This window comes from Archocentrus centrarchus, chromosome 13, assembly GCF_007364275.1.
Source record: "Archocentrus centrarchus isolate MPI-CPG fArcCen1 chromosome 13, fArcCen1, whole genome shotgun sequence".
NCBI classification, from domain to species: domain Eukaryota; kingdom Metazoa; phylum Chordata; class Actinopteri; order Cichliformes; family Cichlidae; genus Archocentrus; species Archocentrus centrarchus.
Window position 1 is genome coordinate 12399543 of NC_044358.1, and position 27045 is coordinate 12426587.

The following is a 27045-nucleotide window of genomic DNA, read 5'->3' on the forward strand; positions in this document are numbered from 1 at the left end:
CTGTGGAATCACACCGACTTTTTCCCTGCGATGCAACGACAGCGTCCAGTTTCACAGTTTTATAAGAAGGACACAGGCTGCACAATGAAGACACAACGGCAGCACGCACACATCAGACGAGGGTCAAATCATGCCTGCAAAGCTCGAATGATATTCAAAAATCCCAAATTCAGATAACGTATGGTTGGAATTAGGCTCAGAGACCTCAGGAGGTCACGTGCTACTTTTCCACCGCCGAGGAGCCGGTGCTAGTGCCGGTGCTAGTGCTGATTCAATGAACCGGTGAAACGCTTAAGAATGGGCCCACGTTCCCACCGCGTTTCTGTGAACTGCTCCTTTACGTATGAGTGTGGGCGGGTCCTCGTCTGGACACGAAGCCGAAGCGCACAAACGTGGGAGAACACGCTCCCCTTTCTGTGCTGCAGATACGTTTTAGGGTCCAAACCAAACTACTGCAGCATCTGTGTGCAGCACAGAGGGAAACACAGACAGCGATTAGAGCAAGACGACAAGTACGCACTTTGTGTCCTTTTATCTGTGATATGAACTGATACAAAGCAGCAAGTTCAGCCTTAGAGCCCAACCTAATTCACAGCCGTGAAAATTGCTTCTCTTTTCTCCTGTAATACACATGTAATATGGTAGAAAACTTGATGTTGAGAGTCACGCCCTTCTGCCGCTTTCGGCACGGGTTCCTGGTTCGAGACCAGTTAGTTTGCGGGGCCGGAGTTGAACCCGTTTTTCAGCTGAGCACCAAGTGTGTTCAAAGTGGAAAAACCGCTGAAGGGTTCAAATGCTGGCACCGGCACCGGCACCCTGTCAGTTGAAAAGCGGCCACAGTGGATTCAGGCTCCATTTACACGAGAACGTTTTCGAAAAGTATCGTTTTCACGCCGTTCTCGTGTAAACGGGAGGCCGAAGAGACCTCTCAGCTTCAGTTTGACCCCCGTCAGCCACGTGCACGCACACACACACACACATACACACACACACACCGAGTCACACCTGCTACATAAACAGCTGACCCCGAGACAGGACAAGGAGAAAAAAAATAACAGTTTTACAAAATCTACAGGTCGGTCTGTCGGCGCCGGTCTGTGCCAGCAGATGGGCCGACAGACCGATGACAGGCAGTCAGACAGGTCCGGCTTCCACAGGGAGCGATCCCGATCCAGCTGCTGATTTCAGCTTCCCAACTTCTCCTTTGTTCAAGCAAACGTTCTCAGTGGCACCTCCTGGTGTAACCTCTGACGAGGAGCAGCGCAGCACCCAATCCGGGTTGTCTTATTCACTACAACAAGTCCACAGAGTGAAAAAGCAAACCCTCAGCAGGTGAGACAGGTGTCTATGTGAGCCTGTAGAGAGTGCTGAGCGTCTGGGTGATGAAGCTGAGGAGTCCTCGGCAGATGTCTCTGAAGTCCTGCCACTGAGGCCCAACGTGCTGCGAGGTCAGAGAGAAAGAACAGACCGAATGAAACTCAGCAGCATTTCATTATTCAACAGCTGACCTTTTTAGATGCTAAAAAATGCGCATTAATTGACAGAGTGACCCAAAAACAGCTCATAGAAGAGACTTAATCACATGGCTGCAGCTTCATGCAAGTCAATGCTGTCCCCCGATGCCCTTGCTGGCATGTGTTGGAGCAGCAGCAACAAAGATGTGAGTGAAACTGCATAAATAATGTGAGGTGATCATTTCTGAGCTGGCTGAGCTGCTCTGCAGGGTCAGACCGCTCGGTGGACGAAGGTCGGCTGTGGGAGGTTTTTGGGTTCTTCAGCTGTTGTTTAGTGTAAACAGAGCTGATGGACAATGTTAAAAACCTCAACCACGGTTATTTGGATCAATATTTTTAATCTTGACTTGATTAATTAAAAACAATAATCATGCATTTACCAGAAATAAAAAATATAGATATTTATATTCCTGAACAGTGACCAGAAACAACAAGCTGTGAACCCCAGAGATCAACATATGAAGGAAACCTGAAATAACTGAGGACAAAAAGAGTTTTTCTGTCTGCATTTTAAAAAAGAAAAACAGCAACATTTGGATAAGGATGTTACCATGCTGTTATTTCTATTTTTGAAATATTAATAAAGATATTAACAGAGTAACCAGAAAGAGATCATGGAGGGAAGGACCAATAATGAGGAGCGCTGAGCCCGAACACGAGGACGATGAACGGGTTAACCCTCCCTATCTGCTTCCTTTACAACCTCCATCCCTCCTTCCTTCCTTCCTTCCTTTCCTCATTCCTTTTGTTTCCAAGTGCTCAGAAAAACTGACGAGATCATAAACAACACGCGCCGTTTCCTCAGTTTCCCCTCGAGACTGAAGCATCTCTCAGTGCACGCAGACAGAGCAGCAGACAGTTACATGAGAAGCAAACCCTGAAACCTGCTGCACTTGTCTGCAAAGGGGGGTCGGGTAGAGCGGGGTGGGGGCTGCTACAACCTCATAAAGTGAGCAGTTCATGTCTGAGTGCGAGCCCGGAGAAGGTGACGTCATCTTTGTTTATGAGCTGAAGGCAGGATGGCGAGGGAGGGAGAGGGGAGAGGAGGTCGGAGGGAGGAGGGAGGAGGTCACTGCCAGCTCCTCACGCGATGTAGAGCACAGAGGCAGGGTGGGGCAGGAGAGCGAGCGCGATAAAGAAATAACAGGCAGTGACGGGAGGAGAGCGCAGTCATTCAGAAGGATCGAAGGGCAGCGCGTGCGCTGATATCCAGAGGAAAGTCAGGATTTCTGCTGCTGCAGGACGACGTCTGTTACCTCCTGCTGAAAACACTAGATACAAGGCTTTTATTGTGCTTCTACTCTTCATCTATAACTAACCTGAGGCTCTTACTGTGAAAATCTGACATAATTATGAGCATCCTGTTAACTTTTTATAAATAAAAGGGACTTTAATTTGGAAAATCCCACAGGATTAAAACAGCTTCTGGTAACTTCCCATAAGTAACCGGAAGCTTTATTTAGGAAAAAAAACAATATTTTAAAGCATCCTAAATTCTTATAGCTAAATGATGGCTTTTAGATTGAAAATCTGAAACACCTGAACATTCTGACAACTTCCTATGACTCACTGGTGGCTTTTATTTTGAAAACTGGACATATTTTAAAGCAGATTGGCTTAAAGCAACTGTTGCCTTCTTACTGCTACCATCTAACGTATCTGCCACACCCTCATAATCCACAGTATCCTTTGCTCTTATTGGCCGTTGCTTCCATCACTAACCTCTAAGGTGAGAAAGTTTTAACTTGGGACCTGCATTCATTGCTGCTAGTTTCTTCCTGTGCGGATGCCCCTCCATGTGAACAACTAAAGGCTTTTACTTTTAAAATCTGACAGCTAAACGTTGCAGTAACGTCCTGTGGTCTCCCACAGTCAGACGGATAATGAGCAGAAGAAAACACTGAATAAAAGATGGAGGAAGGAGCGCACACAGTTGTAATTGATCCACGTTCTCACACAAATATCGATCTGTGTCCGCTCTCGTGCACGTGTGCAGTTACACACGAACTCACACGTTCCTCCATTTAAGACCCACAGGAAGAATCAATGTACCTGCTTCCAAGGACGAGACTTCACACTAAACCGGCTCAGTAATTTCAGGGTTAAAGGTTAAAAACGGAACCATCATCGCTCTCCTTACCGCTCTGCGCAGGAGCGTGGCGTTCAGTTCATCTCCAATTGCCCTCAGCTGGTTCGCCACTCTCCTGATCTGCAGCTCCTGCTCTGCGTCCCCCCCAGGGACTCGGTGGTGAGGCGAGGCCCAGGGTGGCTGCTCGTTTTGAGGCAGCATGTTATTCCGAGGTCGCTGCCGGCCGGAGGCCCGCTGGTACGCCCGTCTGCCTGAGCCTGCAGAAGGAAAGAAAGCTGGATATAAGAATTTCTCCTTCTTGTTTTGACCTTCCTCGTGCGCGCTCTCTGCCCGCCTCGTGAGAGGAAATGTTCACGTATGAACGGGCAGAAGCTCGTGCAGAGCCTCTGGTTATGCTTAATTGATTCTCAACAAGCAGCATAGATTAATGGCCTCCTTACACACTTGTGCAGACAGGTTAAGTCAGAGGGGATGTGCACACACAGTAACAGACCCTCTGCAGATTAAATATGACATACATGTTTAAAATGTTTGGATCTGAGTGGGAAAAGTGACTGAGGAGTAAATCATGGTGAAAATAGCTGTTTGGTTTTCTCACACAGGAACTACAAACGCACAGATTTCTTAGGGAGCCTGATGGGGTGACGGTGACTTATCTTCCTCTTCATGAACTTGGGAGAGTAATCTCTTAATCTGCTTAATAAGTCTGGTATGGAGAGGGTTTGTGTGTTTGTTGTGTGTTTACAGGCCGTTTTTTGGGGTTTGGTTGTGTGTTTTTGGCTGAGCAGATACCTGAGCCTTCTGTCTGCTCGATGATAAACAAACCTAAATGTGTCTGAGATATTAGGACTGTAAGAAAGTTTATGTACATCTTTACTTCCTCACGTATCTTCTTTTTTTTCTTGGCGTTTTCTTAAACCCTGTTTCATAGTGTGGGCAAAGCATCATTAACTGCCCCGGTGCTTTAATTCTGATACACAGGAACTAATTAATGTGCTCGTTTCCACATTAGATTTCAGTTTCTGATTAACTCTTCTCTTTAAGCTGAGCAGGTGCCCTCTCTGACCTCACTACGGCACACCTTTGGCTCCCCGACCTGTTTTCTATTTCATCCAATCACAGCTTTTTTATATACTGTGAAACGACCCCCGTCTCCAGCACGACGCCCGAGCGCCAGCGGCGCCCCTGGCAACCGCAGCATCCGCTTTGCTAGGAGGATTACAACTGATCCTGTAAAGATGCAGGTGACTAGACAGAGAGGCGGAGTGAGACAGCGACAGAGAGACAGAGAAAGAGGAAGAGAGAAAAGAAAAAGCAGCAGGGAGGAGAAAAAAACACAAACAGGAAAACCCTGGCTTGTTGCCAAGGTAACTCTGAGGCAGCACTCCTGGAGACATCAGCACGCGATTGGAAGACACAGCGGGGAGGCGAGCTGTGATTGGGTGACCTAGAGGAAAGGGGCGGGCCTTGGCATGAACTTGTCCGTTTGATAGGCTGATGGGCTGACAAGGTGACAGAGAGACCCCTTGACCAGTTAAATATGGGATCCAGTAGAGACAGAAGGGCTGGGTGAGGTGGGGGGTGAGGTGTGTGTGTGTGTGTGTGTGTGTGTGTGTGGGGGGGGGGGGGGGGGGGGGGGGCATTAAAAATCACAGCAGACTAAATCTGAAGCTGCGCCGACAGGGAGGGCAGGAAGCTGATAACTCCAACTTTAGCTGTGCTGATATTTCACTAATATTATAAACAATCCTCCAAACCCCTCTGCTCTCCTCACACCTCGGCTCTTCTTTAGAGGCGACGACCAAAAATACTTTTAACGATCCTTAAACACGATCATCTCAGACTAATATTAACAGGAACCCACACATCACACCAGGGGGCGAGGCCGCCGCGATACGATATCTTGGATATCTGTCACTGTTCCAGAACACCCTTATAACACTCTTATAACACTCTTATAATACCCGTATGCACCCTTAGAATAAACAGATATTTGCAGATGAACAGAAACAGGTGGAGTGGTTTTTGGTACCTGTAAGCAGTCTCAGAGAAGAGCCAAAGAGGGAACATGCTGGCTGGTTATCAAATAGGTTAAATTTCTGCTGACTGTGCTGGAAGCTCTGAAACATTAGCTGTGCTCCCACATTGTTCCCTTAACAAATAACTCTAATAAGCAGATAACCAACCGACTGACTAAGCAAATGCAGTGCAAATGAACCCGCGAATGACGTAACAGCAGAAGGAGCAGTGAACATCATCTTATCTCGATGGCAGGCTGGGCGCTTTGAACCAATTAACCGACTGATGGGTGAGCACCACAGCCACAAACTTTCCGAAGCATCACCTGAACGAGAGCGCGTGAGAGCATAAATATCTGACACTTTAGCCGCTCGTTAACCCGTCAGCTTCCTGCTAAGAAAATGTTTGATTGTGTGAATAGCTGCTCTCCAGTGTCGCCCTCACCCAAACCACACAGAGTACTTCCTGTGGACTACTTCCTGCTGTAGAGGAAAACCAGAACGTGTCCTGCCCGATCCTCCGGGAAGCATCCAAAGTTCTTGTGTGAAAACAGTCTGACTCTCTGATTTATGAAATAACTGACAGCTTCCTGACTAATTGATTAACTCGGTTTCAGTGTCGATAACTGAATAATCAACTTACCCACTCACTGAATTACAAATCCACTTGGCCATTAACTGACTTAGTGATTGACTGATAAGCCTGCTTAGCAAACCTTTAATCTGATGAACTGACTTTTCTAAAGCTGGCTGTTTAAATAAAAAATAGCTGACTGAATAAATCCCTGCAGTTTAGACTCTTTGGCCTCGTTTCCTGCTGGTGACACACTGACAGGCTAATTTGACTCTGTGCTGCTGGGCTGAAGCTCTTTTGAGGAGGAAGTGCTGCAGATTGTTTCTTTATTGCAGGCGGGGACATGTCTGAACATGCCTGCATGCACAGCTGACCTACAGCTGAGAGAGGAGGAGGAGGAGGAGGAGGAGGAGGAGGAGGAGGAGGAGGAGGAGGGGATGCTAAGATATTTGTTTACACTGCTGCAGCTCTGTCACAACACTGTGGCCCCAGAGCCAAGTTTAGGCTTACTTCACCTGATCCATGCAGTAAACACCTGCAGAGGTGACTCTTTCTGGAGCTGAGGGAAATGTCTCCAGCAAACTTAAACAGCTGCAGGCACAAATCAACAACTCGCAGACATCCAGAGTGACAGCAGCACAATGAGCTTTCAGGGCGCTTTATCCTGATATTACAAAGTAGAAGCTCCTCTAATGTCCCCTGAAATGAATCCCACCTCACACCATAAACTCAGGAACTGGTCTGAGCAGTTTGGGGGACTTCCTCCAGCATAAAGGCCTGCTCGGCTACAAGGTCACTGTGCTAAAGAGGGACCGCATGTTTATCCCTGCGACAGCTGTAGCACATCTCCACCCTCCACCTGTGCCCACTCATCAGCGCTGCCCAAACAAACTCCTGTCCAGTAAATAAAGCCCCGGCTGCAGTAAACACGTAACGAACCGACGCTCTCCCGCTTTAGGGTGGGGGTCTGCACGGCAAACGCTTGTGTGCGACCGTGGCTGAGTCGCATCTGATCGTAACCACTCCTGCTCATTGTGTACACTGCAGCTTGTTTCGTTCAGCAGTGGCTTTGAATCAGGTCTGCTGCGGCTCACCTGACCAGGCGTCACATTCTGAGACAGTTTCTGACATTTTGATTGGCTAAAGTTTACGAACTCAAAAGTCCAAGACAGAGATTTTTATCTGTGAATTAACACAACTTAAAGTCATCAAACCGCACCACAGACAGGCCCTCCACCCAAAGCTTCATTTAAACAGTTTAACACGGCCAGAGTGGATGAGTCTGAATCTCTGCAAGAAGAGGTTTGTTAAAGTGGTGCCAAAATGGCAGACTTCCTGTTGGGTACAGAAAACAGTTTGAAGGGGCTTTTTTTGGGCATGTGGGGGTTTTACACACATGCAGAGGAGGGGCTCCAGTGCTCAGGCTTTGTGTGGGGTGCTACAGCACACAAGACCCATGAAATACACACAGTTTCATCATTTCTTATGAGAGTCTGAACACGTTTAGACCCTCAAAAATGAAATTAGTTAGCATAATAATAATAATAATAATAATAATAATAATAACAATAATAACAACAATAATAAGCAAAGCCCTTTCAGTAGTAAGACCCTAATACAAACTGGGAAACTCATACCTGGATGAAACTGTGTACCAGGTGATGGATGAAATCTAATTTATTAGTAGACTGAAGGCCAGTGGAATAAAAAAAGGTAAAAAGAGTCCTGCATGAGTCAAAGTTTAGTTTCCTCCTATTCACGTCACGTGTTTGTGTTAAATCCCTGTCAGCATGTGCCTCACACAAACATACTCTCTGTCCCACATTCACTCTGCTGGACTCGCCCCAGCTGTGCCTGAAAGGCCTAATGATTAACACCCTGCTCAGACCCAGTGTTACATTGACCCCTTAACTACCTCATGTAGTTTTAATATTACACCATGCTACAACTCACTTTGTGTAATACTATGTAAATATTACCTGACTGCTCTCCTGAGAGCCTCCCACCAGGAGACGATGGGGACGCCGCAGGTAACTGCTGGTGATTACGGGGCTCGCCCTGGTCCTCTGGGTGGGAGTACGGCAGCGGGTACGACAGATAGAGAGCCTGCACGGGCTGCAGGTGATGATGGTGATGGTGATGATGGTGGATGTGTATGGCACCGGTGCCAGTCCCAGAGGAGGACAAGGAGGTGCTGGTGCTGGTGCTGGTGGTGGTACTGGTGAGCATCCCGGGCCAGGTGTGGAGGGGGCAAGGCAGCTCCACGCGGCAGGTGTTGTGGCACGGAAGAGAGGAGTTTCCTCCTGCAGGGGTCTCTCCGGCGCTCTGAACGGTCTGTGCTCGGGCCATCTCAGTGGGAGCCTAAATAGGGAAGACAGCGGTATTACAGTTTTGTGTTTATTTTCAATTTAGTTGAGTTTTTACGGTTTCAAAATGTTGTGTTTGAGTTCAGTTTTTATTGGTTTCAGTGCTCGTTTTGGTTTTTGTTATTATAATACGGCTGGTATTCATCAGAGAGTATGATTTAAGTTAAGAATACATTTAACACACATTCCAGTCTCAGTAGAAATATATACCCAAGCTTTAAGACATCTCCTATATATGATTTATATTATCTTACATATTTTAATAAATACGCAAAAATACACAAAATTACACAAAAATACACAAAATTGTTTCAGTTTGTTAGTTTGTTTTTAAAAGTGTAACTTTGCCCTTTTCTTTGACAAAGATGTTTTAGTTGTTTTTTTTTTTTTTTACTTAGTTTAACTAAAATAATATTGGTAAATAATATGCACAAATATACAAGAAAGGGTTTAAATTAATCTATTATAAAAACTAAAAATATGTCATATAATGAAACACTTAAAATAACAGGGAAAAAACTGTATTTTATTTCTGAAGCACAGAGGCAGCCGAGTGGAAAAGATTAAAATAAACCCGCAGCTCTAATTTTAGCTGCTGTCCTCCTGTTGGCCGCCAGGAGGCAGCAGCGACTCCGCTTTCGGAGCACGAGACCTGTGTTTGTAAACAAATCCGTGCCCGATGCAGCGCGCTCGCGATGTTCGCTCATCGAGCAGAAAGCGACGAGCGAACATAATCGACAAAAATCGTTCGTTTAATATTATTGCAGCACCAACGCGTCCGGTTTTGATTATTTTAAAGTCTTTATTGATTATAAAGTCAACATTTATAAATTAAGATAAAATCCACGAGCGGCCAAAAACCGGCGCTGCGCCTTTTTAGGACGCTCGTCCGGTCCGCGGCGAAACAAGACGAGCTTATGTTTCTGTTTTTACCGCTCCGCCGTCAGCGCTGCGTCCTCCGACATGTCGGGGCTTGTCTCGGTCGGAGAAACGCGAAAACGGGCTGCCGGCCGGTGGAACTCAACGCGCGACCTGGCGTGTAACCGCTCCGTGTGGGAGCGCGTTTGTACGAGTATAAACGGAGAGGAGCTGGAAGTAAACGCGGCGGTTCGGGTGAAGTTTGAGGCTCAGCGCTTTTCCTGACAGCTGGGCAGATGATGCAACTCTGCGCTGCAAACTTCTGCAGACAGAAATCTGAAGTGAAGGGTTCTTACTTGGTGGCGGTTATCGGAAGGTCCGCGGCGACGCTGCGTGCAGGTGTGAATCTGACGGTAACAGGTGTCCATGTGACGGAATCAAAGCTGCCGAAAAGAAGCCGTGGATGCGGCCGGGAGGAGGCTCGGAGATATTTAAAGTCCGCCCGGAGAAAGCCGCGTCACTCCATCTCAGGTGTTCCGATGTGAAGCGTCTCGGTGAAAATTTGTCTGTTTCTGTCTCAGGTTACGTCATCAAAACACTAACACTGATGCCGATGAGGTGCAGCGGGCTGCGTGCTGCCGGGGCGGCTGGCTGTCCGGGTTTTTTCCGACTCGGCGTCCGCCTCGGTTTTTAAGCGCATGGTCAAGCCAGACCCAGACATCAAACATCCGGTCTAACTTTCACAATAAAACCCGAAAACGCGTTCAGTAAATAAACCTTTCGGCTGCTCCCTTTAGGGGATCATTCTGATTACCGCCTCCAAAAACACGCCTTCCCTGAAACATAATGGATCTGAGTGAGGGATCATCTGACCTGACTTTAATTTTCCACTGTTATACAATCACCAGTCAAACTCCTTATGAGTAAAGTAAACAAGGGTTTTAAAAAGCTTTTCCCCATCTTTGCTGATTTTCCCATTTCAGTCCAGGGAATTTTGAGAGCCATGTCTCTGTTTTAAAATGTCTCTGAGTTAACTATGAATAGACTCAAAAAATTAAATTCATTTTAGTTCATTCTTGTTAACTGACATAAAAATTAAAACACAAATATTTATTATAATACCTGTTCTGAACTTACATATCCTGCCCCCAACAAACACCACTAATACTCCAAAAACGAGCCTGTGTAAAAACACAGTGAAGCCAAAGTAAATAAATACCATGGAAACCTCCACACCTGAGCTCACCTGATGTGCACACTGAGTCACCTGTACTTTCTTTCCCATTTGCATCACTCTAGTGTATTTGCATTGTTCTTATTGTGGCTTTTATTTTGATGGCTGGTGAGTTTGACTTCCTGCCCCTCCCTCTCTCCTCCTGCACAACAAGTGCTGACATGCTCCCCGACAGGATGCTGCTGTGTTTTACTGCCCCCTCTGCCTCCCTTCTCTCTCTCTCTCTCTCTCTCTCTCACACACACACACACACACACACACACACACACACACACACACACACACACTCACACACACACACACACACTCACACACACACACACACACACACATTTTCTTTCTATTTTAAATTCTCTGCAGCACATCTCCATCTTTGTTACCTCACACATCAAACCTCCCTCACATGAAGCCCTTCTTGTCCGCTGTTTCCTCTTCTTTCACCCCGTATCTTTAACTTTTTTCACGTCACAGCCCTGCAGAGAGATCAACAAAGCATCCCCCACCCACCCACCCACACACAGACACAGACACAGACACACACACATCCTTTCCCTCACAACCCCCCAGCCGCTTTTCCTCTAATTTCCTTCTCTTTTTCACACATCCTCAGCAGCTGTAAACAAACAAGCAGCCTTCCTGTTTGGAGTGGAGCTGAGTCAGCCTTCAGCATACAGTAACACTGTTAGTAGCACATTCATTGCATAATCAGTGTGTGACCGAAACGTTAGCACTTCTGACTGTGGTGATTTCAGGCTGCATGTGATTTCATGCAAAGAAGAATAAGGCTCTCCTCTGCACTGAGGTCACAGCCGTGGGAATTCTGTTTGCTGCGTTATTCGGCAGACTGATCCGAATTTAGATCCAGGAGCTTCAGGGATGTGTCTGTGGCTTTTTGTTTTTGCTGACTCTGCAAAATGCTCGGCACTGTTGGCAGTAAATTTGACCTTATTTGCTCTGGATCTGGAGCGTCTCCAAAATGCATGCTGACCTACTGTACTGAAGGCTTCAGTAAAGTGGAAGTCAGTGGAAGTTCCCAAATCTAAACACTGGAAACTTGTGTCCATCATACCCACAGTGCTTCCTTCTTCCTGGCAGACGTCTCAAATATCATTAATTACAGTTTTCTATGATTTCTTTTTAAATGCCAAAATTTGGCATCCCTTTTCCACCAAATCTTCAGCCATACTTGGCTGGTTTGGAAGAGCTGTGCTGCCTGGAGCTGCACCTGCTTCTGAAAGCCACCAACTGTTCATCGGCACAGAGATCAGCAGGAGGGAGAGGGAGTATTTGGGGAAAAGGGCTCCAAACATTCCTCACATATCCCTGGAAGCAGCGAGTTTGTCCGTGGCCCACCTGTCTGATCTGGTTACTCGTGTGTTAAACCTGCACACACTTCAGGGTACCTCTGAATCTGCTCCATCAGCCGTGGCTCACTGAAAAACATGACAGTGTGGTGATCAGAAGTGGAAACTATCCTTGTAGTGCCGATTCCTATAAAAAACTATGAAAAGTTGCAGGAATAGACCGAAGCACTCATCCAAATAAAAACATGACAGGAGCGCATGTACTCGGCCACTTGAAGGTTATTATTCCTTCTTTATTTCTGCTCGTTCTTTAATCTCACGGTGACACGTCACAGCTTGATTCTCAGGCTGCTGGACTCACGTGATAGTGCTGATATTTCATGCAGTGACAGAAGCCTGCAGTATGGTTGTGAGTCACAACAGCAGCCTAAGTGTTCAAGCTTTCGAACCCCAATCTGAGAGCCCTGCATAACATTAGCATGCTAAATGACATCAGAAACTCCAGTCATCCTGACCCCTGACCTTCAGATCATTGATTTTTAGGAGCACCCCTCAGCTGCAGGGTATGAGAAGGGGGGGTAGCTCAGCTGAGCAGCGGGGTTGGAGGTTGTTTAATCGGCAGGAAGTGGCAGCTTGAACCCCCTCCAGCAGCACACCCCCTTTGTTTGTCAGGGAAGGGGTGGGTCTCCCGTCAGGTACATGCCCGGGCGAACATCCTCTGCCAGCTTTGACACAAGCAGACTTTGGATGACATGTGGTCAACAGTTAGCTTGGAGAGGCAAGATAATGAATGCTAATTTGAGTCAAGACCATCAGGCTGCATCTGTTACTCATTTTGTTATGAATGCCATGAATTATTTTAAATATAATAAGCTATCAAATGTTTGTCAAAACAGTCTGAAAATGCTTGATTAACACAGAAGGTAAATTTCCTGCAACTTTGTCTCCCTGGTTGTTCTTCTTCTGTCATCTTCTGCTCTTCTTCTCAGGAGCATTGCATCATTCACATGACTGCACAGGTTTGACCACTTTTGGAAATAAACCCCTGATCAAGACAATATATTCCATCCATCCATCCATCCATCCATCCATCCATCCATCCATCCATCCATCTTCCTGACAGCTTATCCAGTTCAGGGTCGTGAGGGGGCTGGAGCCTGTCCCAGCTTGGTCAGATGCTGTTCAGTGTCTCAGACTCTTCTTGTAGAAGTTTAAACACTTTTTGTTTTCATTGTGAAACCTCCTCTGGCCTCTAATAATCAGGATTTTCATGCTGTGATCAAATGTAAACACTGAGTTTGTTGGTTACCTGTAGGGTATTGGTCACCTGTGAAGTCACCTGTGTGGTTACTTCTGCAGGCAGTAAGATAAGCTGATTGAGGGAGTATTTAAACATCCAGCAGTTGGAGGACACATGACCATAAATTTGCAGTTGTGTTTGTCTCTACCAGCTCCTCAGGCTGATATCAGCCTCTTTAGCTGCTGAATGCTGGCAGGCTGATCTGTCTGCTGTTTGCTGGTGAAGTACACTGTTGTACATTTAATAAAACAACAGCCTGTCACTGCACAGTATCCTCTAAGGTACTGCTGCCATAAGTCAGACTTGAACCTGTGGTGAAGAGTTTGTACCTTAATGCAGCAGCACAAACATGGACCTTTTCAAGAAGGTGCAAAATTAGGTACAGGGTTCCTATTTTTATCCACTCATATGCTTGGAAACGTGTCTGCACCTGTGCACACCTGTGGCCTCTTCTTTTCATTTCAATAAAAACATTTAACTGCAAAGAGGTTACATCAGCAAAACTTCAAAATCTAACAGTAAAATTAACATTTTACCAAATTTCTTTCTTTTTTTTAATGTCTGGTTAAGCACAGACTGTCTCCCGATACTAAACCTTAAAATAAAGTAAAAACAGTGCAATATTCCTTTAACAGCTTGGATACAAATTGAAGGATATGCTCTTTTTTATTATGGCACTCTTGATTTCCAGCCTCTGATACCTAAACACGACCTTTCTGATTCATCACATACTTGCAGGCTGGTTAAAATCTGCAGATTCCTGCAGCAGGAGAACAAGTACAAACTGCAGATCTCAGGCCAGCCTCCGGGCTCCCCAAACACCTGCTGATGCCACCTGTGATCGAGTCACCTGCCAGGTTTTTGGTTCCAGCTTGCATCACCAACCTTGTTTTCTATCCTGCAAAGCTCGTCTCTGTGTTGAGGGTGTTATTCGCTGTAACCCGAGGGCAGTCGTGCAACAGAGAGACGATACAACGGTGCCAGATCAGGTGTGCTCACACTCGCTTCCCTCTCTCTGACAGGTAATCTATACCTCTGAGGCTGTGATAAGCATGTAAATGAGATCTACCACCTCGAGTCTCATCTCGCTCTTTAGTTCAACTGAAAAACCTCAGCTGCTGTTTCAGGAGGTGGTCGGATTAAGTTTGATCTGAGGGTTACCTGGTGATGCAGCAGGTTGTTTGCATGGCTGACTGAACGAGCCAAAGGTGAAGAGCTCAGGTTAAATCTGATCATTTTATTATGTAAATGTGCTTTGTATTTTTCATTTTAATCAAGGAAATCTTTCTGTTACTCTTTAGCTGGATGTGAAAGAGTTTGTCTGGTTGTAGCTGCACAAACGTCCTTCTTTCTCTTTGGTGGTTCTACAGCTGGTAACACGGTGCGAGGTTACAGGAGCCTCCTGACAGGTCAGAGGACTCCCCATCGTGTGTGTGTGTGTGTGTGTGTGTGTGTGTGTGTGTGTGTGTGTGTGTGTGTGTGTGTGTGTGTGTGTGTGTGTGAAGCTGCTGTTTGTCCTGCAGTAACCAAAGCAGAAGGCCTCAGCTTTTGTCCCCACAGCTGAAAGCTGAGCCAGTGTTTGGGCTGTTACAATGACATCATCATTTTACCCCTCACCCCTCCACCCCTTCATCCCACTCCTCCTCTTCCCTGCATCCAGGGCTGGTTTCAGGCTGGGGTGCAACATTTAAAGGATGTCATAACTCAGAGGTAATCATGGAAATTACACTCTGTGCATTATGAACAATTACATATTAACTGAAGTCTAAAGTTTTAATCTTAATGGAGAAATAATCATGTGGCTGATATTTATTATTCTGACTGATAATGTTTGCAAAGGTCACCCTGCCGGGAGCCGAGAGTGCAACTTAAATGTTTTGGCAATGATAATAAATATTATGGTACATTTCTAAAAAAAAAAAAAATAAAAAATGTCAGCCTGTTATTGACATCATGCAGAGAAAAAGTCAAAAAAATCATCATCATCAGCAGCAGCAGCAGCAGCAGGGGTACTGTGTGGGTACAGTCACTAACAGGGCCGGTTATCTCTACATGTCTGGACAGAAGACAAAGCAGTGATCAGACTCTCTGAAGTCGCTTTCCTGATTTCTTTCAGCTTTTCCTGTTTCCTTTGTCACCCCTGCGCCCTTCCTCCCTGCACCAAACTAAAGGTGTGTTTGTGTGGGACACACTCGTGCTGTGAAGTGGTCTGAGATTCAAAGTGTGTTTTACTTTTTATGAGAAGAAATAGAAGCTCAAGTCTGTCGTCTCCTGTGACAGTTTTGGTACCAGCCACGGGTCAGAATGAGTTTTTATAGGAGAGGCCGGCTCAACAATGCTTTAAACCACCATAATGTGTCCATTTGTTCACTTCCTTTTTATGCCACAGTCACTGTTCAAACTGTTGTTTATCTCCTGCTCCTGCTTTAACAAATGAGCTCCCATTGCTGTGACAAGCATCCTCTAAACAGGCAGCAACAGTGGGAGAAGCAGTGGCTCTCTCTGTCATCAGCTGAGCTGCAGAAAGCTGCCTGTCAACAGGTAAATGTGAAGCTATCTGAATGTGCAGGGGGAGCCCAAAGCTGGCTGTTATCAGATGTGCGTTGTAATGCTAGCTGAGTGCTGATGGCGTGATAAAGAAGCTTTGTGCTGGGTGTTTGCAGCCAGAGATAAAATGAAGCTCTGCTGTCACGGCCCAAACAGCTCTGCCCTTTCTCTCACCTTTAGTCTGGTCCTCGTGATGGACCTGAGTTTATTTAATCTCATATTTGACCCTTGACGTATGCACTCGTGAGAAAAACCAATGATCCAGTAGCTTGTAGAGTGTGTGTGCTCAGGATCATTGTCCTGTTGCATGACAGCTGCCAATACTTTGGCACACAGAGGAGTTCACGATCGACTCAGACGCTGCAGGGTGCTCGGGTCCTGTGGCTGCAGAACAAGCCCAAACCATCCCGCCTCCGCCACCGTGCTGACAGGTGGTGACAGGTGGTGCTGTGCATTAACCAAACACCTCCACTGTTGCTGCCATCTTCTTTTTAGTGAGAAGAGGCTTTCTCCTTCCAAGCAAGTCATATTGTTCAGTCTTTTTCTAATTGTGCTGTTGTGAACTTTGACCTTTAACATGCTAACTGAGGCCTGTAGCGTCTGAGACACTCAGCTAATTCAGTGCATTTGATTAGCAGCACCTGGCTACAACTTACCCTCTTAAATCCTATGGGAGCAGTGAGGGTGTACTTAACTGATGGAGTAAATGTCCTGCTCTGGCCCTACAGGTACGAGCTACATAAACAGACTCGTTACTCACGTCAAGTCAGTTTATTTATATATTAAATTTATGCTGTGTTCCTCTTGAAGTGGGAAGTCAGAAATCTCAAGTTCCCAGTCAGAATTTTTAGCTGGAATGTCCCCTCAAGTCAGACCGTCCACTCGGAAAGTCACGCTAGCCACACCAACCAATTCACGGTGGCAGCAATGTGTGTAATAAAACTGTAGTAACACTGCAGTAAAGCTTGCAATCTGTACTGCCACTGTTGTGTATCTGTGAACGTGCTGCACCATTGTGTTATACTTCAGGTAGCGACAGTGGCTCTGCTTCATGAGATCACCTGTTTTCCTGAGTATTTCCACCTTAATGCTCCACCATCCAATTTCTGAGGTAAAAAGCCCAACAGGCATTGACCTTATGGTTAAAAATGTAATCTTTGATTCGAAGGTTTGCTCATTATTAAAGTTAAGCAAACAGCATCTGATACATTTTGACACGTTTCAGTCTGTATGTGTTGTGCGTATCGACAGCGTGGTTGTGCAGAGGTTAGCACAGTAAGAAGAACCTGGGTTCAAACCTGTGGCTGCCGGTGCTGCAAAGATGTCAGCTGATGTTTCGAGGACACAGATCACTTAATGCACGCCGGTCAGGTGTTGTACAGTGAGTTACAAAAATCAGTTTCAAACTGAGTCTGTGACTCTTCAAACCTGAGATTGTTTTTCCTTCTTCGGTTTGGTGTTGTAGTAGAAAACTTGAAATTTTAATATCTGATTAATAAAAGGTTAAAATGACCCAGCAGTGTAGAGCAGTGTTGTGCTTCCAGCTGGTTTCACAAAGCTCCTTCAGACTGCTCTGCAGGGTTAAAGCAGTCTGTTCAAAGGTTCAGTTTAGACAAGCACAGCCTGGCAGCAGCAGCAGCCTCTGCCGTCCACGGCTGCAGGAACAGGTGGGCGTCATCGAGTCTGAAACGCTGAATGTCAAAGAAAGCCGAGCGGTAAGATCTGCAGACGTGCTCTGAGCTGGAGGAGAGTAAAATCCTGCAGCTTCGCTAGATAATGCAAATCTCAAATCTGCAAACTTACAGAATAAACGTGTAAGAGCGAATAACAGGTGTCAAACTACACGGCCTCTTTTTACTTTACTCGCTTTGATAGAGGAGAAGCTTCCTTACAGACTCAACCCTGAGCCCTGAGCAGCATCATCTGATGGTGTGAGTTTACAGAGATCACAGCAGGAAACAAAGAAAACAATACAAAGAGAAATCAGGAAGAAATCTGAGAAATCTGACAGGTTTATGAAACGGGAGAGCGGAGGGGTCAGCAGCATTACCTCATCATTTCCCCTCAAACAGAGCCGGACAGATGGACCCGGTGTGTGCGCGCGCGTGCGTCCACGTGCGTGTGTGCGCGTGTGTGTCAGCCAACCAGATCCCTGTTATGATAAGTTAAATCAGCACAGAGTGGAGGAATGTGCATCTGCAGCACATCACATCTGTTCACACATGGATTTATTTCTCCTGAAGCAACAGGGCAGAACACAAGGACGGGAACATTTGGGGTCATTTAAAGAGGCTTAAATTCAGCAAAAGGCATCAAAAATCTTTCATGTTTTCACGTAAACCTGGAAATAATCACAACACTGTGACATATGAATGACAGATAAATGCTCCTGCATGGTTTTCAGGTCAGAAATCAAGGCTGATTGTTGCTGTTCGCTGTGTTAATGTGTGTGCAGAAGGTCAGATTCCCTTCATCTGGATCCCGTCCGCTGGAGCAGGAGTTGGGATGTCCGGCTCGTGGCCGCTCGAGTTTATTAATAAAGCATCGATGTCGACAACTGTCAGGGAAACATGGTTACAAAAGGAAAACAGACACAACACACACAGTAGACCGTTAAATACAGTAATGAGAAAGCCATCAAGCCATTAAAATAAATGAATTTTAAATAAATAAGGTCTGATTTAAAGGAGCCGTGAAGGGGCAGATTTGATATGGAGTGGCTCAATCTTGGAGGAACCACCAGGAGCACCTGATGAAGCGACAGTCGCTCTTGCTTAGGTCATCATCAGGGTTACACACACCAGTGGACACCCTGTGTGTAAATTAGCCACGCCAGTGATTTTGGCAAAGCGGTCCTAATTGATGCTGTGGGGTGAGAACAGGTTGCAAAGCCACATGTACCGAGTCACCAGACAAAGCCGATAAAAACATTCACTTTGGGGACTTTGGCAACGTCAGGGCTTCATTAACAGCAAACTCCAACATGCTGAGATCATCCCCACACACCTGACACGCTGGTTAACTTCCACTGTACACGTGCATCAGAGCAACCTGATTGGCTGATAAAGTACCTGTACTGGGGCTGACTCCTACGGGGACAGCCACCATCTTTACATCTTTAAAGAGTCTTTAAGTGCTCCTTATATGACATCTCTGCCTGCAGTGAACACACTATCAGATGATTAATAAATCAAGCTGTCGCCACAGAGACAAAGAAAACAAACAGACTCAAAGAACCTGTCTAAAGATGGCTGCCTGGCCGTGGTGTCAGAGAGCGAGGTCAGCATCTCTAAACTGCTTCTCAGTGTGGAAAGAGCGTTTATCAGCTGATCTGAGCTCTCTAAGGAGGAGAACTGGAGGGAGAGAGAGATCGTGGTGTATCAAGCCCACAGCCGTATGTGGCAATGTTCAAATCTGGGGTTTGTTTTGACTGTGGAATCGGACACCTGCACCACCATGACTCCATCTTACCCAGGAAGAGTGGTTGTGTATTGTTTAAGAAGTGCACCTAAACACAGAGCAGCACAAACACCCTGATATCAGATGGATCTCTGTGGAACATGATCAGATAACACGGCTCTATCAGACCTGTGGGCTTCACGCAGCTCATCTGATGAACTCTGGTGTATCCTTGAAACTGACTGATGTTGATGACCAGGTGTGTGTGTGTGTGTGTGTGTGTGTGTGTGTGAAGGCCTGCAGCAGCTCTCACCGCTTTGAAGATGAACCTCAGACTTTGCATTTCAGTGAGACGAGCTTTCAGTGGTGATTGGATCCAATAAATAAGCCTTTATTTCTCACACTAAGCACTCATTTTACTTACTTTTATTCTTATTCTGTGCTAGAATAGCTTTGCATGAGACACAGTTCAAAATAATCTGTGCTGATCCGGTGCAGCCCTTCTGTTCAAAACAAGCTGTTTTTGCTCCCTCTGACTCTAATTCAGCTCTGATGGTAAAGTATAAAATACTTACAGTATTCTGAATCATTACCACAGCTCAGACCCTACAGAGACCTCTGACCTCTGCCTAGTCAAATAATAATTTGACAAACTATTAGTTTAAGATCATTTTCACCAGGTCGTGCATCATTTTTCAGGTTTTTTCTTGTTATTTGTTTAAATTTAATTGCTGTGTTGCTTTTATTGTTGTTTCGGTAACTTTTTGCCAATCTGCGTTTTGCATTTCTGTGGAAAATATAACTTTAACTTTATCTTGTTTAGTTTAAAATGTCTGGCTTTGATTTCAGGTCCCTGCTCCTGTCTGTCTGTCAAAAACACTCTTATTATATCAATACATTTTTTTAGGGTTATCATCGTTAGTATTATTATTATTATTATTATTATTAGGATGATCAAACTGATTAACCTGGAGAACCAGTGTTGGACTAATTTGGGATATTAAAACCCTCTCGTATGACTTTGGGGTCTTTTTCTTGGGGGATTTTAGTGGAAAGAGCGCAGGACAAACGTTGAGTTGAGCGCTCATCGTTCTGAGAAAAACTGCAGGGGTTTTCCCAGAGAAGTTAACGGCTTCTCCCAAACAAACTTCAGCTGTACCCTCTGCTCGAGTCACTGACGTGAACGTCCGCATGCAGGTTGTTTATATCAACAAGAGGAGCCGTCGTCACTTTCCTCTGTCCGTGATCGCAGCCTCCAGGGATCTCATGTTATCCCGGGGGGAGGCTGCTGTTTGGCTCTCACAACAATGAGCTCATCGCTGACACCCCCCCTCCCCCCCCCTCATCCAGGCTCACAGTGAAAGCAGATCCACGTCTCTGCACAGCGCCGTCGCTTCACAGAAGGAGCTCCGGGACTTTTTACACTCACATGGACCTGTTTCATCATCAAAGCTTTAGTGAAAATACCGCAGCTAATAAATGCTGAGTGAATAACTGTAAAATACTCATTATGCTGTTTGCAATGATAGAATTTATGTTGTTGATGACATCAGCACTCAGAACATTATTATTATATTATTATATTTGTTATGATACCAAATATTATTCTTGTTTTGACCCCCCCTCCCTGGTTCTGGTTCTGATGGAGGTTTCTTCCTGTTAAAGGAGTTTTTCCTTCCCACTGTCACCAAGTGCTGCTCATAGGGGGTCGTTCTGACTGCTGGGTTTTCTCTGTATTATTGGAGGGTCTTTACCTTACAGTTTAAAGCACCCTGAGGTGGCTGTTTGTTGAATTTGGTGCTATATGAATAAAACTGTATTGAATTGAATTTTGTAATAAAGATAATGAGCGAGCCCGTCCTCATTCTCAGGGTATCAGTGTTGTAAAACATACAACCCAACATGATCTCAGTAAAGCTATGGCATAATAACCTGAAAACACACCTCCACATTTCCCTTCTGTTTAATGTAAAGAAGAAGAGTATTTTGAAAACGTTAGCATCTGATGAACAACACATTCGCTAAGCAGAAGATTTCAGCAGTACATGCAGTCATTCAGCTGAAGGCACGACGAGGCATTACTGCCATAAATCCGTACGGCTCCCGTCTTTCTTCAGGGTGGTACGGCAGGCCACAGGTGTTTGTCAGAAAGAAAGCTGTGAAGGTGATGATGATGATGATGATGAAATCAGAAATTTGGACAAAACGTTTCTCATGATGTGACTCTTTCCTAATGACTTGCAGCACAATGATTCATGGAGCAAAATAAATACAGTAAAAAGCTGAAAATGATGCTCCCTCTGGGAGGGCTAACCCTTTATAAAGCCACGCAGCGGGGCCGGTTTGGACCTTATAACAGCCGTGTTTTTGGCATCAAATACTGCCACACGGTTTCCTTTAGTGTTGCAGCACTTCCAAGTTTAACCAGAGTCTTTCAACCCAGTATGTTTGGAGACTAAAGCTGCCAAGGAGCTGCAGAAATAGGGTCAAAACCGGAGAACATAAAACTGAAGAGCTTGTGATTCACACAGCCTGCCTGCTTATTCCATTCAAGACCACCTTTATGAATGTTTGCAGATCAGCTGCACAGTCTTTATTAAACATTTACAATAATCACGATGCTCATAAATGGTTTATAAAACAATTATTAGTAAACAGGTTTAATGATTGTTATTATAAAGTCACCATTGCCTTAGATTATGTCATTTGTCACATGATATATTTCCCTAATGTATGTGATGTCATGTGACATCATGTTACATAAAGCTTGATTACACCACATCACATTGAGCCACATCACAGGTTTGTCACATCGCATTATGTTTCAGCCTAATTACGTTATGTAAGGTTACATGTTTATGTAGCCTAATGTTGTATTACCATCAGAGTCCTCCCAGCAGCACCTCTGCAGCCATCTCGATCCTGGCTCTTATTTATGTATTTATTATGAAATCTAAATGAGCTCTAGTTTCAGTGAACATAAAAACAGCCTGCACAGAACCACACGTCACGAAAAGCTTAAAAACTTTGGTGACTTTGCAGCTAAATAAGATTTTAAAAAGCTTTTTTATGCATGTGGCACCATTTCTGCTGTTGCAGACTTCTTTGTGTGCACTGTCTCACTCTCATAGTTTCCCCACTTACAGTCCACTAAGACTGCTGGGTCTGCTGGTTCTGCTGGGTCTGCTGGTTCTGCTGGTTCTGCTGGGTCTGATGGGTCTGCTGGGTCTGCTGGTTCTGCTGGGTCTGATGGGTCTGCTGGTTCTGCTGGTTCTGATGGGTCTGATGGGTCTGCTGGTTCTCCTGGGTCTGCTGGGTCTGCTGGTTCTGCTGGGTCTGCTGGGTCTGGTGGTTCTGCTGGGTCTGGTGTCTGGTGTCGTGTAACTGAGGCTGCCAGGCTGGTGTTTTCCTCCACCTGTCTCTGACTTTGGCAGCAGGTCTCCTCTGCATGTGTTCTAGTGACGGTTAGATACACTCGGTCTGGTTGCAAGATCTTATCAGGTGATTAACAAATCCTGTGTGGTCATTACTCACTCAGCCTTCTGCCTAACAACAGAGGAGCTGTTTGTTTTGACTGCGTCCACAGAAACTGGGCCACAGCAGGAAAGTCTGTCAACTTTGTGTGTGTTTGTCAGACAGAGCCAGTGAGGTGGCAGATGCTTTAAATGTATGCAACTCATATTAAATGATTTTGATTCTAAATCAATAAAAAAAAACTGCACATGAACACGCCTGCGCTCTCCGGGGGAAACATTAAAAGGAAGAAGGCCAGTGAGACGTAACCTGCTCAGCCTTATCTCACCTGTCCAGAGTAACGAGAAACAGCACGTCATCCAGGCTGCAGGGCTCTGAATGTGCTTAGTCACTGTAAAGCTGCTTGATCCCATTACCTTGTGAATTATGTGCGACAGTCAGAGTGAAACTCCTGCTGTAAAAGCATGCCTGCGTTATGGTGCTGAAACAAAAGAGTGTATATAATTTTGACAGACTGTGCAGCAGTGTCGCTTCAAAAAAATAATCCAGCAGCTTCATGGAGGAACTGAGTTCTTTCTACTGTCGACATCCACCACCCAAAAGAAAGGTGCAGGCAGCTAACATCGGGGCCTTGTGAGTTATATATGGTAGGTATGGTTTTCTAATAGTCCCCCACCAAAATAAAATGCAGTTTCCATTATAGGGTTATGGCTCTCATGTTTGCACTGGGTGAGAAGAAGAGCTTCTGCAGTGGCCGTCTACAGACACGAGTGTATCTGTGCTTCTACATCACTAATAGACTGATAAATAGGCTCGTGTTGTGTCAACACATTAAATCATTAGAGGGCAAAGAGCCAAAAAGTTTATTCTGTCGAATTACAGGAAAGGAAAATCAAATTTTCCCGAGACTCCCTGAGACACCCTCCGCTGAGGGTGGATGGCATTAATGTTCACACCCTCATCATGGCTGCATGAACAAACAGAATCTATATGTTTATGTAACGCTGCAGGGCAGAGGAAGAAGAAGTCAGATTTGGGGTGTACCGTCCCTTTAAGAGCTGCACCTTTATCAGGAGCTTTAAAGTTAATTTACTGATACAGGCTGTCATTAATTAAGTTGTCTCTGTGCTTGCTGTTAAATTGTCTAATGTACTCTGCCTGCTGCTGTGAATGTGAGTGAGTGAGTCTGTTATCTGTCCTGTCTTGTTTTGTCAGTTCATCAAGTTTAAACATGTAGATCAGCAAAGATGCAATGACTTTACCTCCTAAACTGTTACTAACGATGCTAACAAAGGCTCCGGTCTATCCACTGATCCCAGTAAAGCCTGTGTGACAGGGACCCACAGCAGCTAAATGAAACACTACTTTTTATATCTCCTGTAAAAATGCATATATATCAAATCCCTTATAAATAAATAAAATAAAATAAAATAAATGAACAATGCAAATAAAAGTGTAAAATATAACTATTGTGCTGTTTTTGTGTCACATGATGTATATGATGTCACATGATCCTGGAGCCACTGTTTACCTATATACATGTTTTTATATTTAGATCTATACCGAACAGTTGTGTTTGTTGCATTTTATTTTGCTCATTTATTTTACTTCACTTGAGCTCTTCCTTTTTTTTTACTTTATTAAGCAATTCTGTTTTGTTCTATCTTATTTGACTGATCTGATTTACTGTAACACAGGGATTTATCATTTGGGGGATATATAAAGTATATCTTATGTGTTTAATCTCACTGATATTAAGATAAATCTGAATCTGTGAAAGTAATGAGCAACTACAAGTAAATGATCAACATTTTCATTTGAAGCCGAGCTGTAAGGATGGAGCAGTGACCTATATGCTTGAAGCAGGCAGTGCACTTTGTCCTCACTTATTTTCCACCTATAAATCTTCTCAGGTCACATTTTTGTGCGCTCAGGCCAGATTACCGCTGCGCCACCGGCTCGTGTCTGCTGGCTGGTTGCTGCTGCCATCTCATGGACAACTGATGAATGACATCCACCGGCTCAGTGTGTGTTTTGGGATCCCAGTGAAAGAAAAGGTCACACACATACAGAGATTGTACTTTGTGAGAACATTACGCAGCAGTATTGGGGCCACACTGAGAAAAAAAATAAATTGTGCATTTTGAGAATAAAGTTGAATTGTGGAAATTAAAGTTGTTGTTTCACTAACTCATCTACCCGAGGCATTTGTTAGAGGGTATAGCAGCTGTTTGACTTGAAATCTCAAACTAGTGCTTCAACTTTTTTCTCAAAATTTGGACTTTATTCTCAAAATGCACAATTTAAATTTTTGTCTTAATGTGATCCTAATACTCCGTCGTAGAACATGGATCAAGAATGTACATTAAATTTTGAGCTTATTAAAACAGAAAAATGATGGTAGAGTCCTGCCATCTAAAGCAGAAGGAATATTTGATCAGTCTGCAGAGCAGTCATATGTGATGGTAGATGAGTGATTATTATCTATGCTTTAACAGACTCTGTCACCATGATTATATGGCTCAAAAATCTTTACATATTTTTAAAGATTTTTGGTCAAAAATTGCTCAAAATGATTATTTTGACAATAAAGGCTGCTGATTCCTGATACTCATAGTTCAAAACATGCAGTTAGGTGCATCGTTTGGCACAGTCCTTCTACTTTTGGGTCTGTAGATTTGAAATCAAACAGTCAACATGTGATTGAAGTGCTGACCTTCAGCTTTAGTTGAGGGCATCAACTATTTAGGAATTACAGCCAGTTTTTATATATAGTTCAGAGGCTCAAAAATAATTGGACAGTGTAACATAATTTAATGTCATAAAAATCCTTTGCAGTCAGGGACTGCTATCAGAAGTCATGTCACCAATAAACACCAGTGACCTACTTCACTCGGCAGCCATACATGCCCATGCCCTATGACCATGTGTGACAGATAATGTGGTCTGCTTTGGACCATGAGCCATTTCTCTGCTTCTCCAGACTTTTTCTTCCACCGTGCCGGCTCTGTTAGACGTTTTCTGTTGTTGAGTGTAACCAGAGATTTGCACCTTGTTGTAAGCTCTATGTTTACACTCATGAAGGTGTCTTTTGATTGCAGACTGTATGAATGATACTCCTGGAGAGTGTTCCTCACTTGGTCACATGTAGTCAGGTTGTTTTTCTTATACATGGTAATAATTCTGTCATCATGCAAATGGAGGACTGTGTATAAAAATGTCTGTAATTACCACAACAGCTGATGCTATTTTTTTGTAAAGCCCGCTGCATTGAAGCTGGAAGTCTGCACTTCAATCACATCCTTGTGATGTTTAAAAGCCACTGTGGAGGCGCTGAGGAAAAGTCCAGCACCTGCAGAGCCTGTCAGCCCCTCACAGGGAGGACTGTCTCTTTAAGAAGCAGGGGGCGGGCTTTATTTGGAAGGAAGTTAGCCGCTGCTAACAGGAAGTCGAATAGAAAGGAGGGATTGAGGCGCAGGAATTGGAGAAGAGCAGTGAGTTTCTGTTTCTTCCGTGACTACGACTCCTCCCGATACAGGTAATGTGAACAGACCGTGACTTTAGCGCGTGTATACATCCGTTCAGGTGTTTCTCTGCGCGCTGTCTGCGTGTTTGCGGCGGATTCTTCCACGTCTCGTGGGCTCCTCGGCGCTTTGTAACGGCTGAGACATGGCTCACTGTGCTCTCCTTACCCAGCACCGGCCCAGACACAGCCCACAGCATCAGACCAGTACTGTGTGTGTGTGTGTGTGTGTGTGTGTGTGTGTGTGTGTGTGTGTGTGTGTGTTGCCGTTCCTCAGGTGACATGTTTACATCCTGTGTGCAGCTCTAAGACGCTTAGAGGAGCTTTTGAGACGGTTTAATGACACACCTGGCTCTGACCTCACCTGTGATTGCCTGCGTCAGTGTTTAAAGTGAGGAAGAGGGGGCTGCAGATAATCGTTGTCTCCGTTGCTGATTAATTTAGGGATCATTTTCGTTCCTCCTTACAGACGACCCTGTAATGTCTGTATAAGTGGAGGTGAAGAAACAACAGATTTTAGGTGGAGTGCTCTTATAAAAGTGAAGGTTCTTCCTCATCCTCATCCTCTTCATAACAGGAGGAACAGGCAGTCAGCCACCAGTCTGTGTGTGTGTGTGAGGAAAAGTCGAAGGCAGCCATGGTGAGTAAAACACTGAATGCAGCGTCTGAAGTTTACTCAAAACTTTCAGGAGGACCAAAGTCATCCTGGTAACAGTTTCAGGCTCTTATTTTGAAGAGTTATCTTGTTTTTATTTATAAGGCTCTTGTTGGTTTGCTCACGTCTTATATCTGATTTTAAAAAGTGTGCAAAGTTCTTCTCTTCCACCTCGAGCCGTGCATTTAAT

At 44.9% G+C, this 27045-nt stretch overlaps 2 protein-coding genes across 5 annotated transcripts in view; one reads left to right on the forward strand and one right to left on the reverse strand.

The window, feature by feature from the left end:
• Nucleotides 1-581: 581 nt before the first annotated feature.
• On the reverse strand, nucleotides 582-10076 carry bbc3 (BCL2 binding component 3). The gene is made up of 4 exons (XM_030743568.1): nucleotides 9776-10076; nucleotides 8175-8556; nucleotides 3655-3860; nucleotides 582-1441 (listed from the first exon to the last, which is right to left on the reverse strand). Exons 1-4 carry the CDS (start codon nucleotides 9845-9847, stop codon nucleotides 1346-1348), a joined length of 756 nt encoding a protein of 251 aa, XP_030599428.1. The 5' UTR covers nucleotides 9848-10076; the 3' UTR covers nucleotides 582-1345.
• Nucleotides 10077-26102: 16026 nt separating this feature from the next.
• ccdc9 (coiled-coil domain containing 9) overlaps nucleotides 26103-27045 on the forward strand; it is a 30086-nt gene continuing 29143 nt past the window's right edge. For all 4 annotated transcript variants that reach the window (XM_030744498.1, XM_030744497.1, XM_030744496.1 and 1 more), the window contains exons 1-2: nucleotides 26103-26215; nucleotides 26778-26840. In XM_030744498.1, the coding sequence (XP_030600358.1) occupies nucleotides 26838-26840 (3 nt within the window). In that variant the 5' untranslated portion in view covers nucleotides 26103-26215; nucleotides 26778-26837. The remainder of the gene's footprint in view (nucleotides 26216-26777; nucleotides 26841-27045) is intronic.